Raw genomic sequence first — 15,298 nt, 5'->3', positions numbered from 1 at the left:
TATTTTAGAGAAACTTGTTTTATCTGTCTCTCCATACCCCAGGCCAAAGGGTGGCCTATGTGGGTGGGCTTAGACTGCCCCTGTAATTTCCATTAAACCCTGCCTGCAGCCCACAAAACCTCCCCAAATATATATACAGTAAAAAGGGGTACTGTTTTGCAAGTTCAGGTTCAAGACTAGTCCCCTGTCTCCCCACCCCCTTCCCACCAGATTGTCATCCCTAAGTCCTTCCTGTGTACCAATTGTGCAGCCACCACTGCTCCCTGACCAGAATATAAATCCCCTGAGGACAGGCACCAGGGGACTGTTGGTGTGACTCCTCTTTTCATTCCAGTCCCTAGCACAGCATCTGGCACCCAGTAGGTGCTCTAAATTGAGCAGAGTATAAATTCCATGCAGAGAGGACTCCCCCAGGGGTGAGAAACAGCATGACATGTTCAAATACAGGAGCAGGAAAAGGGCATGTCAGTGTGGGAACAGCAGGAGATGGTGGCAGGATTAGGCTGTCCTTCCCGCTCCTCAAATTCAAAAAGCACCCCACCCCTCCTGACGCTCTTGAAGCCTTTGAAGGTCAAGAGGTTACATTTCCAAAGATGCTGATGTGGGCGCAAAAGACCTGCTCAGACCCGTTTCCTGGGGCTCTGATACTGGCACCCACCCTCGTTGGTCACGCTTGGCCACGTGCGCTCAGATGGAGAAAAGAGACCTGGGGGCCATCGGCAACACCTTTGGGTGTTGCTGTGACAGCCAGGCCAAGCTCCAAGCTCCATCATCCAGTGAGCAAGGAAGATTCACACCCAAGATGCTGGAATCCCCCAAAGGAAGCTCACAGCCTCTGCCCCCTTTTGGGTGGACAGGCTCATAGACCGTGGGTTGCTGGGACCATTTCAGCAGCAGCAGTGGGGCGGGCAGCTTGACCAGAAGCTGCTGAGACCCAAGGGCGAGGGCCGGGGGCCTGGCATCATGGACGGTGGTCCGCACAGGCATCTCGCTTACCTTAGCCAGCTGCATCTGCAGCTTGTTCTTCACATCTGTCACCTCGGCGATGCGGGCATTGAAGGCCAGATTGGTGTTGGTAAACTGCTTCCACATCTGATCCAACAGCACATCGAAGAGGTTCTGGGCCTCCTCCCGCAGCTGGACAGAGTTGGCCTGCATGTTCTGCGAGTGCCTGATATTGTCGTTACTGAACTTGGCCCATGTCTCGGGAACGGAGATCCTGCAAGAGGCACGAGAGAGAACTTACCAGGCGAGGAGTCGGAGGTCTCCAGCAGGCTTGGAGATCGCTGAATCCGGGGTTTCCCAACCTTGGCACTTCTGACATTGGGGTCAGGATAATTCCCTGTTGGAGGGGGCTGTCCTGTGCACCGTAGGATGTTTAACAGCATCCCTGGCCTCTACCCACTAGATGCCAGTAGTAACGCTTCTCCAGTTGTGACAATCAAAACAGTCTCTAGACATTACCAAATGTCCCTTGGGGGAGGGGGCACAATCGCCCCCAGTTGAGAGCCACTGAGCTGACCCAAACACCTCATTTACAGATGAGGCAACTGCAGACTAGCTGGTTTCCCGAAAGGGCACTTGGTGAGTTGTAGGAGAGGAGAGATTCCCCCAAAGAGCTTTTTTCTCTAACACTCCCTCCACCATCACCAAAAACAGAGAGACAGGCCAAGAAGCGGGCATCGGGCATGATTCAGGGATGAGCCTGTGGCCATGCTACTTGCACTGGCTTATTCATTCAACAAATGTTCTTTGAACACCTACCACATGCCAAGCCTTGTTCTAGGCACTTGGGATAGAGTGGGCAACATCCCTGTCCTCATAGTGATAAATTTCCGAGGGAGGCGGGGGAGATAGACAATAAATAAAGAAGATGTTCACACATTGTGTTATGTTCTATGAAAGAATTTAGAAGCAGGATGATGGAAGAGAGACAAATGGAGTGGGTCATTACGTGTCAGTCAGGGCCATAAAAGGAAATGGAATTTATTCTCAGATAGCGCCGAGGCGCCCATAGACTAGCAAATGCACGAAGTTGTCACCACCCCAGGTGTGAAAGGCAAGAGAGGGAGCCATGTAGAATAAATCCCCAACATCTTTCTCCTCCATCTCATGTTGGTGACCCTCCTATTGGCTGAACCCAACTGGGAACCAGATGGCAAAGACCCAGGAGCGGCAGTTTGTAGAGGGCAGGCTCCTCTCTAGGACTCACAACAAGGCAGCTAGAGAATGGATCTGGGAGGACAAATGGAGCTCAGGCTATATTGGAAAGGGCAAACTAGGGAAAGGGCAGACTGGGAAGGCTTCTTGGAGGCAGTGACACATAAGGGATTCAGTTTAGGGAACAGAAAGTTCTTCCTGGCCGAGTATGTAAATTCAGGCAATAAGCAATCCACTATTGTACAGGAGTTTTCTCCTCTGGGAACCTTTTGAGAAACAGAGACACATGCTTCTTTGAGCTGACTTCAGTCTCCGGATAAACCAGATTAGATAACTTTTCAAGGTCTTTTCTAGCCGGGAAGTCTCCAGTTCTTAAAATAAAGCAGATTTTTATTCTCAGGCAGTAGGAAAAAAAGAGATTCAATCATCTGAAATAGAAGTCTCTTTCAGGACATTTTAAAGCACACTTAGATTACATAGTGAATAGAAATATTTTTAAAAACATACAAAATGTGGTTGTTTTGTCTGGCTTTTGCAGGAGTTAAAATCAAGCCTCTGGAGAGGCCTTGGGCTCCTAAAGATGTGAGAGGGCACTGAGTCTGATCCAGAGCGTTCATCCAACGAAGACCTGAGGCTCAGGGAGGCGAAGTGTCTTCTTTTCCAAGGTCACACAGCTACTCACCGTCAATAGAGGAACGAGGAGGCAACAAGGACGGCAGAGAGTGACCTGCAGATTTATTCCGAGGGTACCTCCCACTGCTCAATGGGACACTGTCAGTGTCAAGGGCAGCAGCCGCTAAGCCCTCCCCTGGAGCAGACAGCTGAGCTCCCCAGGGAAAACAACCCGCTTAATCACACTCTCCCTGGGGAAATTTGCCGAGGCAGCCTGTCTCCTCACAGGTGATGTGCTTCAGTAGGGGGAACGTGCTTTCTGGAGCCTGTGTACTCTAAAAACATAGGACCCAGCAGGCTTTGCTGGGGAGGCAGGAAGGCGCTATGGTAAAGCAAAGGCCCAGTGTCCAACGTGGGCTCAGACTGTGGCTCTGCCACTCGCTGTGTGAGCTTGGACCAGTCACTGCACCTCTCTGAGTCTTAGTCTCCTCTGTAAAATGGGGATAAAAATGGTACCTACCCCCAGGGTTTTTGACCAACTGTGAAACCCCTATCACGGCACCTGACAATAGTAAGCACTTGATAAATGTTTATTATTCACGAGACCGTGGAAGCGCTCAGCACAGGGCCCAACCTACAGCAAACAGCAGGTAAAAGGCATCAGCTCGCATCTTCATCTTCATTATCAGTGGTTAATCCGTGGCAATGAGACCTTCGGTGAACAGAGATACGGCAACACAGAGCCTCCAAACGTCCTGTTGCCTGCCCAGACATGGCCCCGCTTTAAGAAAACCTCACATACAAAGCCCTGAGCTAGTACATCTGGGGAGCAATTAGTCACAAATGGCAGCTCTGGCTTTCCAGCTGGAGTCGCTGGATGGAGGACTTTAAACAGCAGACCCCTCCTGGGCACGGAAATCAGAGTCTCTGCCAGCCAGCCTGGCTGCCCAGCTTTCAGGGAGGCATCTGTTTGGGAAGGGAAACTTCCAGACTCCCTGTCCAGGTGGGCAGCCGTGGCTGAGAGGACTAGGCCCCCTGGAGGTCTTGTTCACTTTGCCAGCGCCGTGGGCAGTCAACCTTGTCAGGAGGAGGAGAAGGGTCCCCAGGAGCTGTCATCGCAGGAAACCCCAAAGGGTCCTTTCAACACCTGCATATTTACTACGATCCAGAAAGCGACCCTGGTGTGGGCTAAGAAGACCTTCCCTTTCCTTCTCTCCTTTCCCTCCCTTCCCCCTTTCATTCATTCTTTCATTCAACAAATATTTATTGCACACCTACTATGTACCAAGCACAATGCTATGTGCTAGAGATTTTTTTTAAAAAGGACCAAGATAGACCCCTCCCTCTGCATGTACCCAGAGCATCTCTCTCCAGCCCTCATTATCCCAGACCTCGGACTGCCGATGGGGAAAGCACGCCTTCGTTCTGCACGCAATTCCGCGATGCTAGGACGTGTCCATGGCAGTGTCAGGCAGACAGGAGACGCCACCCTCATAGCTGTTGTGACGAGAAAATGAGGTCACACAGCAAGCACTCGATAAATGTTAGCCGTCGTCATTCCCCGACACGAGGCTCTGTGCCTAGCACTTCACACGCCCACCTTTCCACACTCACAGCAACTCTGGGAGGTGGGTGCTATTTTTATCCCAGTGGTAGAGGTGATGAAACGGGGCCCAGAGAAATTAAATCCTTTGTCCCGAGGGTTAATGTGGAGGCTGGATTTGAAGGCAGACAGCCTGGCTCCAGAACCCACCCTTAAGCCACTGCCAGCATGGGCAGGCACCAGCTGGCTCTCCCAGCCAAACTTGAATTCCTCCTCCTTCTGGAAATTCCTCTTGGAATTTGTTTGGTGGACTTGCCAATCCAGGTGCCTCAGCAGCAGCAGCTGTGGGACCCTCACGAGCCAATATCTTGCCCTCTCTTGCTGGAATTGGGATCTTGGGTGAAGTGGGGCAAACGTGGAAAGACAGTGGTGCTCCAACAACAAGGCCGATTAGCTCTCTCTCACTGGCTCCTTCAGGCTGCCAGAACCTCCCTCCAGCCTTCCCCTGGAGCCAGTGGCTGCCCAACAGCCTTCCAGTAAATTCCATCTTAAGTGAGCCAGAATCGGATTCTGTAGCTTGCAACTCAGGATCCCCACTCAACCACACAGCCTCACACTTGACCGGTGCGCGATGCCCCTTTACGTTTCCTTAGCAGGATCAGACCCAGAAACCCCTGCTGTCCTCGGGCACGGCCAGGTGAAGACTGACAGCCCGGTACTTACGTGCAATCAATTTTCTCCACGCCGTGGAAGAAGCTGATGCAATCTGATGTGTTCCGTAGGTTAAGGCACTTCTCGTCGATGAACTCGGCTGAGTTTTTGTCCTCGAGGTCCCTCTCCAGGACATGCTGAGCATCCCGGTTATCCCTGTGGGGGCAAGGACATGTCCCTAAACTGTGCACTCACCCAGCGTACCTCACCCAAGGTCACAGGGGAGGTCGGTGCAGAGCCACTGCTGGAAGCCAAGTCTCTGGACCCCCAGGAAGGTGCTCTGTCCACCCCCAGTGGCTTCCAGCCCTCTTCCCGCTTTGATGCCTCCCCGCACACCCAGGGCCTCCCTGCACTACCCCACCCTCCCCCTAATCCAAGCAGACCTGTTGTCACTTAGAAAACATTTACTGTAAAAGGTCAGATACTACATATTTTAGGGTTTGTGGGTCATATGGTCTCTCTTGCAACTACTCAACTACGTAGGAAAACAGGCATAGATAATGTGTAAATGAATGGTTGTGGCTGTGTTCCAATAAAACTTTATTTACAAAAACAGGTGGTGGGCCAGATTTGGCTCTCCAGCTGTAGTTTGCTGACCTAATATAGAAGATATGAATTCACACTTTGGACAAAGCCAGGTTTCAATTTAAATTAGTTCACAAATCCTTGTGTCTGATGCTATGCCAGGCACAGAGGGAAGACATGAATAAGCCTCAGTCACTACCTTCAAGTGGCTCACGGATTTGTGTAAATAAATACCATAAAAAATAAAGAAAGAATGAAAAGAGCAACAGTGCAGGTTCAAAAAGGATACACAGTAACACAGAGGAGGAAGCCATTAACTCTGGGTGAGGGGTGGTCAGGGAAGGCTTCCCCAGAAAGTGTCTGAGCTGGGTTTTCATAACAATAGGAGCAGATATTATGGACAAAGTTGGGTTGGGGGGATGAGAATTCCAAGCTGAGGATACCACATGTGCAAAAGCAGAGAAGCTAGAGACATCCAGGTATTTAGGGACCCATAAGCAGCTCAAAAGGCTGGCAGAATCAGGGACTGGGTGGAGTCAGGGAGTGGATGGAGTCATGGACTGGGCAAGGTCAGGAATTGGGTAGATTCAGGGACTGGGCAGAGTCATGGCCTGGGCAGGGTCAAGGAGTGGGTGGAGTCAGGGAGTGGGTGGAGTCTGGAACTGAGCCAGGTGAGGAGAACACAATTGGGTGGGGCCAGGACTTGAGCCTGAAGGGCTGGTATCTTGGCTGAGAAGTTTAGACTTAAATGTCACTGTGTGCCAAGACTCCAGACATTGGAGACCCACTTTCATGATTCTTGCCATATTCCCAAAGTACCTGTACTATTATTTACCTGCTAATTTTCTTTTTCAATCATAAATAAATAAAATACATAAATAAATGCATTTCTAATTCAAAAAGAGTCATGTACCACAATGCTCATTGCAGCTCTATTTACAATAGCCAGGACATGGAAGCAACCTAAGTGTCCAGCGACAGATGAATGGATAAAGAAGATGTGGCACATATATACAATGGAATATTACTCAGACATAAAAAGAAACAAAATTGAGTTATTTGTATGAGGTGGATGGACCTAGAGTCTGTCATACAGAGTGAAGCAAGTCAGAAAGAGAAAAACAAATACCGTATGCTAACACATATATATGGAATCTAAAAAAAAAAAATGGTTCTGAAGAATCTAGGGACAAGACAGGAATAAAGACACAGACGTAGAGAATGAACTTGAGGACATGGGGAGGGGAAAGGGTAAGCTGGGACGAAGTGAGAGAGTGGCATGGACATATATACACTACCAAATGTAAAACTGATAGCTAGTGGGAAGCAGCCACACAGCACAGGGAGATCAGCTCAGTGCTTTGTGACCACCTAGAGGGGTGGGATAGGTAGGATGGGAGGGAGGGAGACGCAAGAGGGAGGAGATATGGGGATATATGTATATGTATGGCTGATTCACTTTGTTATAAAGCAGAAACTAACACACCATTGTAAAGCAATTATACTCCAATAAAGATGCTTAAAAAATAAATAAATAAATGTATTTCAAAAGGAAAAATCTACATCACTGTCTTTAAAAGAAAACCAGTAACTGTTTCCAAACCTAAATGCAAAGTAAACACTAACAGAATGCTAGCTAGAATCTGTTGTCTCCAGTAGGTTCTAAGCCTGAAACTTTTTCTGTTTCTTTTTTGGTTGAAAAAGGGAAATTAAAGACGCATAAGCATTGATTGGGAGTTTTGCCTTGATGTCTTTTTTTTTTAATTTATTATTTTTTAAAAATTTTTATTGGAGTGTAGATGATTTACAATGTTGTATTAGTTTCTGCTATACAGCAAAGTGAATCAGTTACACATATAGATATATCCACTCTTTTTAAAATTCCTTTCCCATATAGGTCATTACAGAGTATTGAGAAGAGTTCCCTGTGCTATACAGTAGGTCTTTACTAGTTATCTAGTTTATATATAGCACTGTGTATATGTCAGTCCCAATCTCTCAATTTATCCCTCCTTCCCTTTCCCCCTGGTAACCATAAGTTTGTTTTTCATCTGTGACTCTATTTCTGTTTTGTAAATAAGTTCATTTGTACCATTTATTTATTTATTTATTTTTATTAGGCTCTGGTTTTTCTCTTACTTTCTTTTTATAAAATTAAAAAATTTTTTTAATTCATTTTATTTTTGGCTGCATTGGGTCTTCATTGCTACGCGCGAGCTTTCTCTAGTTGTGGCGAGCGGGGGCTACTCTTTGTTGCAGTGTGCAGGCTTCTCATTGCAGGGGCTTCTCTTGTTGCAGAGCATGGGCTATAGGCACGGGGTTTCCATAGTTGTGGCACGCAGGCTCAGTAGTTGTGGCGCTTGGGCTTAATTGTTCTGCGGCATGTGGGATCTTCCCGGACCAGGGCTCGAACCCGTGTCCCTTGCATTGGCATCTCCCTTCCTCTCCCTGTCTCTGTCCCTCTGTCTCTCTCATCTTTATCTCCTTCTGCCTCCTCTTGCTTGGTTTCTCTCTGTCTCAGGGACTCAGTGTATGTCTCTCTCTACCTCTCCCCTGCCTGTCTCTATCTTTCTGCCACGTTCTTTTTCTGCTATGGATACTGAAAGCTGGTGAGAGGTTTCAAACAGGCTAGGAACAAAGAAATTAAATCCTCATCCTGGGTCTGCACCCATCAGGATGCACAGAGGGTCATGTTGGAGCAAGGAGAGCCATCCTGGGGCCCTTATGGCCTTTGGAATTGGCAGAGCCGTGGGGAAATGGGGCTTCATCCTGCCTCATGAGGTGGAGTGTGAAGAAAGACCAGAATGTAGAAGAGAAACGTTCCAGAGCATCAGAGGGGAACCTGGGGCCTCAGAATCCCGGGTCAGCTGGTCCAGCCTCCTGGCCCTGGCTAATGAGGCCTGGGGAGGGAGACGAAGGCCCCATCTCCCCCAGATGGAGAGCCTGGCCAGTGCCAAGACTCGCCCTGCTGTCAGCCCACAAGGAAAAGCCTGAGCCTGGCTCCTGCCCGGTCAGGAAAGCCTTTTCTGCTTTGCTGGAGCACCTGGTGAGGTGAGGACACAGCTCTGAGCAGATGCAGGCCTCCCTCGCCTAGAAAACCATGAGTCAACAGCCCATCCCCTGCCTGGGGCCAGGGCGGCCACCTTAGCAGGTTATCGGCAGAGCTTCCCCAAGGGCAAGGTCGCACTGAGTTCTGCCCTGTGGATGAGGCTCTGGCCACTTCCAGGTTAATTAGGCTGCCCCCTCAGCAAGAGCTTCCTCCCTGCAAGATGACAGGTGTCCTCTGAAAAGGGGCCGCCGCCCAAGGTCAAAGGGCCTCTCTCCAGGGTGACTGGGCCTCTGGTCCTGGCAAAGAGGAGAGTCCCTTCCACCCGCTCTCATCCCCTCCCCACCCACACTGCCTCCACTGCTTTCCTCCCAGCCTCTCCTCCTCTCTTTTCCTCTTTCTCTGTGTCTGTCCCTTTCCATCTCTTCATCTCTCTCACCTCTTGATTTCTCTCTCTGTCTGGCATGTCTGTGAAACTCTCTGTCCCTCTGTCTCTCTACTCATCTCTCTCTGTTTATGGCTTCGGGTCTTTCTCTTTCTGTCTCTTTTTCCCTCTGACATCAGAGTTCACTGTGTCTCTCATTCTGTGTCTCCCAGTCGATGAGACCGTCTTGATCTTTCTACTTTTCCTGCACAAGCAGCGCTCCACCCACGCCAGTTTCAAGATTTCCCTTCTGGAGTCCAGCTCCCCAATTTCAAGTGTGGGCTTTTGTTCACTCTTCCGGCTCAAACTGTCCCATTTCCCAAACCTCAGCCCTCCCGTCACTCTAACACCAAGTCTTGTCACAGCCCCACATCAACCACAAATGGAAAACCATGCTCGTTTGCCAAAAAATAGGTGATTGTAAACATAGGGCAAGAAAAATACAACAAAAGCATTTGCTTGCCCAAAGACCTCCCTTTGTTAAAACGTTCCTGTTTAAGTACAAGTATCGAAGGGTTTTAAGTGGATTAATGTGTAGACGAATATTAGGCAAACATAGTCCAAGTGGTAGGTCGGAATGTCGAAGTCTAGACAGAGGCACATAATGATGGAATTCAACCGCGCTTTCATCCATTCAACTGTCACCTCAGTCACTGCTGCATTTGCATCTCACTTCCACTTTTCTCCACCTCTGATGTCTCCCTGGGTTTTCCCAACTCATCTGCCCCTGACCACACCCTTAGATCTGCAGGCAGCTTTTCAACACTGTCCTGGACGCTCTTTATTTTCTTTTTACAGGATAATTCTCTCCTACCTCTGCCACCCATTCTTACAGCCTCAGTGGAGTTGAGGGGCTGCTGTGTGTGTGTGTGTGTGTTTGTGTGTGTGTGTGAGGTAGGGGCGACTGCTGTTTCTGGGGAAGAACAAACCAGGGCACCAAGCTCCCGGAGCCTATCTGCAAGCTTCCTTACCCCTTAGCATCCCACGCAAGCTGCCTACGTCCTCCACACAGCGGGAAGGGGCAGCCCTGGCCAGGTGGCCAGCCCGTCTTGTTAGCTATAGCTGAGTAAACAAGGAGAAACCAGCAGAGCAGCCTGCCTGCAAGTGTTAAAGGCAAGTGCCCAGGTCAAGGGCCAGGTGGGAAGCCTGCTGCCTCCGGGCGAGCTGGGTGCCAAGGGCTCATCTATGGGTCCCAAGCCCGGTAAAACTCAAGCCTCCCTTTAATTATGGGGGAGCCTCCTGCCTTGTCATGATACCAGTTACATAATCTTCCAAGAACAAAAAGCTGATTCCTTTGAAGACTAAAAGGAACAGTGGCTCAAGGTGTCCACCAGCTCCCCTCTGGAGAGGCCCAGGCCCCTCACCTTGATACCCAATGCCACCCACTCTCTGCCATGTCCCAAAGTTCAGGACTCGCATGCGGAAGCCACAGGCTAAGAGAAGCCTCAGTGAGGCCAATTTCTTTTGCCAAGGCTCTCACCGCAAACAAGAACCACCAATGCTGTGCTAACTCATGAAAATCAATAGTGTGCATCTCAGTAACATCATACTGATAGACAGATCAGCCATGGTGGTAGCACTTACCTCGCTGAAACTGACAAATGCCACAGATCAGGACTTTTTTCTTTTCCTGGAGAGCTGGCTGTTAAAAGCTTGCCAGTACACCACTGATTGAAAGAACCACCTGGAGAAGCGGGACCCCTGAAACCTGGGAGACCCAAAACAAACTCCAAGAAAAGGGAGAGTAAGCAACTCTTACCGCATCTGGATGTCAATCCTCTGAGCTAGTTTTCTCAGCTGTTGTTGGCAACATTTTAGCAAATCTACTTCCTGCAATGAAAGATGTCAGAAAGAGTGAGGCCCCTTAGAAACTCACAGCCTCCTGCCTCCCAGGCCAGTGTTCCACCCCTCACCTCTCACTGCCCACCCTCCATCCCACAAGGTGAAATGTCAGGGTGGGGGTCCATTTCCTGCCTCGACCAGCATGATCCCCGGGCCAGGCACCTGAGGGTCGACTGTGGAAGCTGCACATTCTCTGCCCTGCTGTCCTTTCTTTTTATATATTTCCAGAGTAAAAGAAAAGGCAGCACCTACTATGCACCTAGGGTTCATTCATAGACCCTTTACTTATCATAAAATATGATACATTCCTATTTTATCATTGAATTAAATAATACATATGAAGTGATACAGTGTGTGGCATATAACAGGTGCTCAATAAACACTGGCTGTTACTTTTGTTATTTATTGGTATTACTATTATGATGCCCATTTTGGAGAGGAAAAGACTGAGGGTCAAATGACCTCCTTTCTCACTGTTTCTAAATTGCAACCTAGGCCCCCACCCACGCTTTCTGAGCCCTAATTTTGCATGGGGTGACACGTGTGTCTTCTGCTCCTGACAGGCAGCTCAGAAACCTCTCTGACCAGCTGGCCTTCCCTCCTCCCTCAGGCGGCTGGCCAGACCCAGGGGGCATCTTACCCGGATAAGATTTTTCTCCACGTTGTCATGGACCAAGTCAATCCCGGTCCTTTTCTCTCGCTGGTACAGACACTCCAGGGCCACCTGTAGGAGGCGTAGGGAATCATGTATTCTCCCTGCAGCTGTACGTAGACCGTGAGCAGAATTGACTCACATCTACCTTTGCCATGGACTGTTTCATTCCTGGGAAACCTGGATGCTTCATGTGGTCCCATCACTGTGCGTTTGGATGGGCTTCTGCCTCCCCTTCTCCATCAGTGAGGGCTGTGGGATGCTGAGATGGTAGATGGGTGCAAAATCGGTGCACATCTCAAGCTGGCCATGCTGGTTAAGTCAGTTTGACAAATGTAAAGCGCTTAGAATACTGTCAATAAGAATTACCTGTGAATATATATGAACACCCTTTTTGGAGATCTCTAAATGGGGGAAGAGCTTTGGAAAGTGACATAGGCCAAGTGAGACCCAGGCAACCCTGCCACATGGACCTTATAACCATCATGGAGACACGAACAGAGCAGAACAGAAGCCAGGGGAGTGGCTGCTCGGTGGAGCTCCTGCAGCAGCAGACTGTCAAAGAATTGTGATGGGTCACTGGCCTGTCATGTCACGAAGAGCAGCGGCAGTGAGAAGGAGGCAGGGGAGCACGGCATCCGGTGTTGGGATGCAAATGTATCTGGGAACTCAGAAAGGAGGGCGAGCACTTGATGCCACAAGAATTTACTGCCCCCCCTCTGTGTCACACTGGGGACACTGCAGTGAACTAAACAGTCCCTGCTCTTATGGCGTTCTAACAGAAGAGAGAGAACACACACAAATGAACATAGAAAGAAACTCAATCGTTTCTGACTGTGATAAGGGCTGTGATGAAAATAGGGAGCTGTGGGTGGGTGGGGAATAACAAGCAGGGTGGTCAGGGAGGACTTCTCTAAGGAGGTGGCAGACCGAGACCTGAATTATGAGAAGCAGCAGAAATGAATGGGAATAATGCACCAGGAAGAGGGAACAGCCAGTGCAAAGGCCCTGGGGTAGGAGGAGCAGTAGACAGGAAGCCATTGGGCTTGTGACAAGGAACTCAGATGTTAACTAGGATGCATTAGGAAGCCATTGAGGGGGTTTTAGCGGGGAGGTGCAGAGATCTAGTTTAATATTTAAAACCATCCCTCTGGCTGCTGTCTGGAAAATGCGTTGGAGGGGCTAGAGGTCGGGAGGCCAGGAAGGAAGCCGTCACCATTGTCCATTGAGAGGCACCTGGAATGAGGTGGTAACCTTGGAGTTGGAGACAAGTGGATGGAAGTGAGATGCCTCTGGTCCCTGTGCCCCCTTGTGGCTGTCACAGGGGGCCACGTGATGGGGCAGAGCTGGGCTTTCCAGACAGGCTGGGGGAGTGAGGAGAGAGTCGGGGAGAAGGGAGGAGCGCTAGATTTCAGATTCTGCTTTGGGTGTCTGAGCAGCAGCCATGCCCACTGTCCTTCCAGGGGGGAACATGGGGGCATAGGGAAACAGTAGGGACCCCCATCCCATAGTGGTCAGAACCTGTGCCTTGTCTCCAGGGGAAACATGGAGGTAGGGCCTCTCCTACAGAAGCCCCCACGCCAGACACAGAGCAGGCGCGGCTGCAGGAGGTTTGCAGGCAGGGGTTCTGCATTCGCACACGCTCCAGGGAGCAGCAGAACATCATCTCGTGTGGCCACAATGATCTCCCACAGCAAAGGCAGATAATCCCAGTTCCTCACCCAGTGTCCACTCCAGGACCCAGTGAAAAATGCTCACTTACCCAGACTCCTTTGCACCCAGGGAGCCCATGTGAGTTCTGGCAAATGGGCTAAAAATGGAATCACATAATGGACCTGCTGGAAAATTGATATTCCCTGATAAAAAGGGACAGACACAGTTGGCATTTTGCCCCTTCCCTACCCCATCCTCCTGCCTCGACTGAGAATTTCCAAATGCTCCTGGCAAGCGGGAGTTTGCAATATGAGATCTGAAACGTCCTTGAAAGTAGTAGGACAAAAGCCCCGTGTTAAGGATGGCCAAGCAGATAGGAGGCTGGGTTCCTTCTGGTATCACGTGGAGGGTGCAGCATCCTCCTCTCTTTTCCTCTGGAATTCTCATAACAGAAAATGAAATTCCTATTTGGCTGAGCTCCTGTACTCAGATAGCTGTTTACATGCAGCCTAAAGCTATCCTAACTGCTCCAGGATATGGCTGGAGACTGGGAAACCAAAGTGTGGAGGATGTCCACATTCAGTTATTTATTCAACAAATACTTCTTGAGTGTCTGCTGTGTGCCACACACTGTGCCAGGATGGGAAGACATTCAGAACATTGGTCTAGATGACAGGCAGTCAGCACAGACACTGCTCATTGAGGACCAGCATAGACATACTGGTCCCCCACAGCTGAACAGCAGTCCTTGGTGAAAAAGCAGACAAATCCCTGCCCTCATGGTGCCTATACTCTAGTGTGTAGAGCAAAACAAGAAGTACATTGTACAGTATGTTAGCAGGTCTTAAGGGCTACAGAGAAAAATAGAGCAGTTATTTGAAACACATCTTCTAAAGACCATCACATACACTAACACACAGGCTTGTGATGTCTTTATGAAATCCCTGTGATTTTGATGTAACCCCAAGGAGAAAAGGAAATTCCATTCAGTCTGAGGAACACTGATTGGACTGGGATTATTGTCAATTGACTAAGTTTTATATATATATATAATTTATATAATATATAATAAAATTATATATTATATAATTATATAATAAAATTATATAATATATAATAAACGTTATATATATTATATAATTTTAGCTTAAAGCTGATTATAGATGATGATGCAGCTCAAACTGAGCTGCACGGCGCCCATCACCTTGATCTTCACTCAAGGGGAGTGTGGGGGGCTGCATTGCAGGCGTGGTATCCCAGCGGCCGTCAGGCCCCCCCCCCGCACCCCACACTCACCTGCAGTGGACAGTTCAGTTCCTCGGCCGCGCACTCCAGCCGCCTCTTGACTTCATCCAGGCTGTGGTTCTCGTTCAGAAGCCTCTCCAGCTCATAGCTCAGCTCCGACTTCCAGAAGCCAATGTCCGACAGCCTCTGGCCCAGGTTCCGGCCGGTCCCCTCCTGCATCTGGCGCGTCAGCTGGTCCTTGTTCTGCATGAGCCGCATGGAGTCGCCCATCAGTTGGTTGGCCCACAGCCGCGAGGCCTCGGCCGTGTGTATCTGCAGCTGGTTGGACTGGTCCCAGTCATGGGGCCTGTAGCGACAGAAGAGCGCTGAGCGGACGGCCGGCAGGGTGGTGGGCGGCCGCAGGGCGCTGCGGCACGTGGCTCCCTCGTCCAGGCAGGTCTGGGTGTTGGAGACCTTGCAGAAGAGGCTGGGAGTCCATGAGTTCAGGTAGCGGTACCCAGGCAGGTAATAGGGCTGGTAACACCCCTGGCTCACCGGGGCCGACGCAACCGGGGGCAGCGTGCTGATGCGACAGGCTTTCTTGGGGCCACAGTAACTGGCAGTCTGAGTGGTTCCAAGAAACTCCATCTTCCACCATCAGCTCCGCTAGGGCAAAACTGTGCCTAAGGGGGCCAAGGCACCACAGGAAGGAGAAGGAGCTTCTCTGAGGGATGGGCAGAACCTCTATGACTCGGCACTGTTGTCATAAAGCCTGGGGGGGTGGGGCCTTACTGGGACCCCTGCTCACTTGCCCCAGCTGAGGCCATAGCATCACAATCAAAACCCAGGCCAGTGCTTCCCTGGTGGCGCAGTGGTTGAGAGTCCGCCTGCCGATGTAGGGGACAC

General features: G+C 49.9%; 1 protein-coding gene across 1 annotated transcript in view; it reads right to left on the bottom strand.

The window, feature by feature from the left end:
* The window catches only part of TEKT5 (tektin 5), a 38,279-nt gene extending 23,239 nt beyond the window's left edge, over nt 1–15,040 (bottom strand). Inside the window, exons 1-5 of the mRNA XM_030883798.2 lie at nt 14,465–15,040; nt 11,504–11,587; nt 10,781–10,851; nt 5,039–5,182; nt 997–1,219 (exon numbers count right to left, since the gene is read on the bottom strand). Coding sequence (XP_030739658.1) covers nt 997–1,219; nt 5,039–5,182; nt 10,781–10,851; nt 11,504–11,587; nt 14,465–15,040 — 1,098 coding nt within the window. The remainder of the gene's footprint in view (nt 1–996; nt 1,220–5,038; nt 5,183–10,780; nt 10,852–11,503; nt 11,588–14,464) is intronic.
* Nucleotides 15,041–15,298: the final 258 nt, after the last annotated feature.

This window comes from Globicephala melas, chromosome 15, assembly GCF_963455315.2.
Source record: "Globicephala melas chromosome 15, mGloMel1.2, whole genome shotgun sequence".
Taxonomy (NCBI): domain Eukaryota; kingdom Metazoa; phylum Chordata; class Mammalia; order Artiodactyla; family Delphinidae; genus Globicephala; species Globicephala melas.
This window is presented reverse-complemented; position numbering and strand designations above follow the sequence as displayed.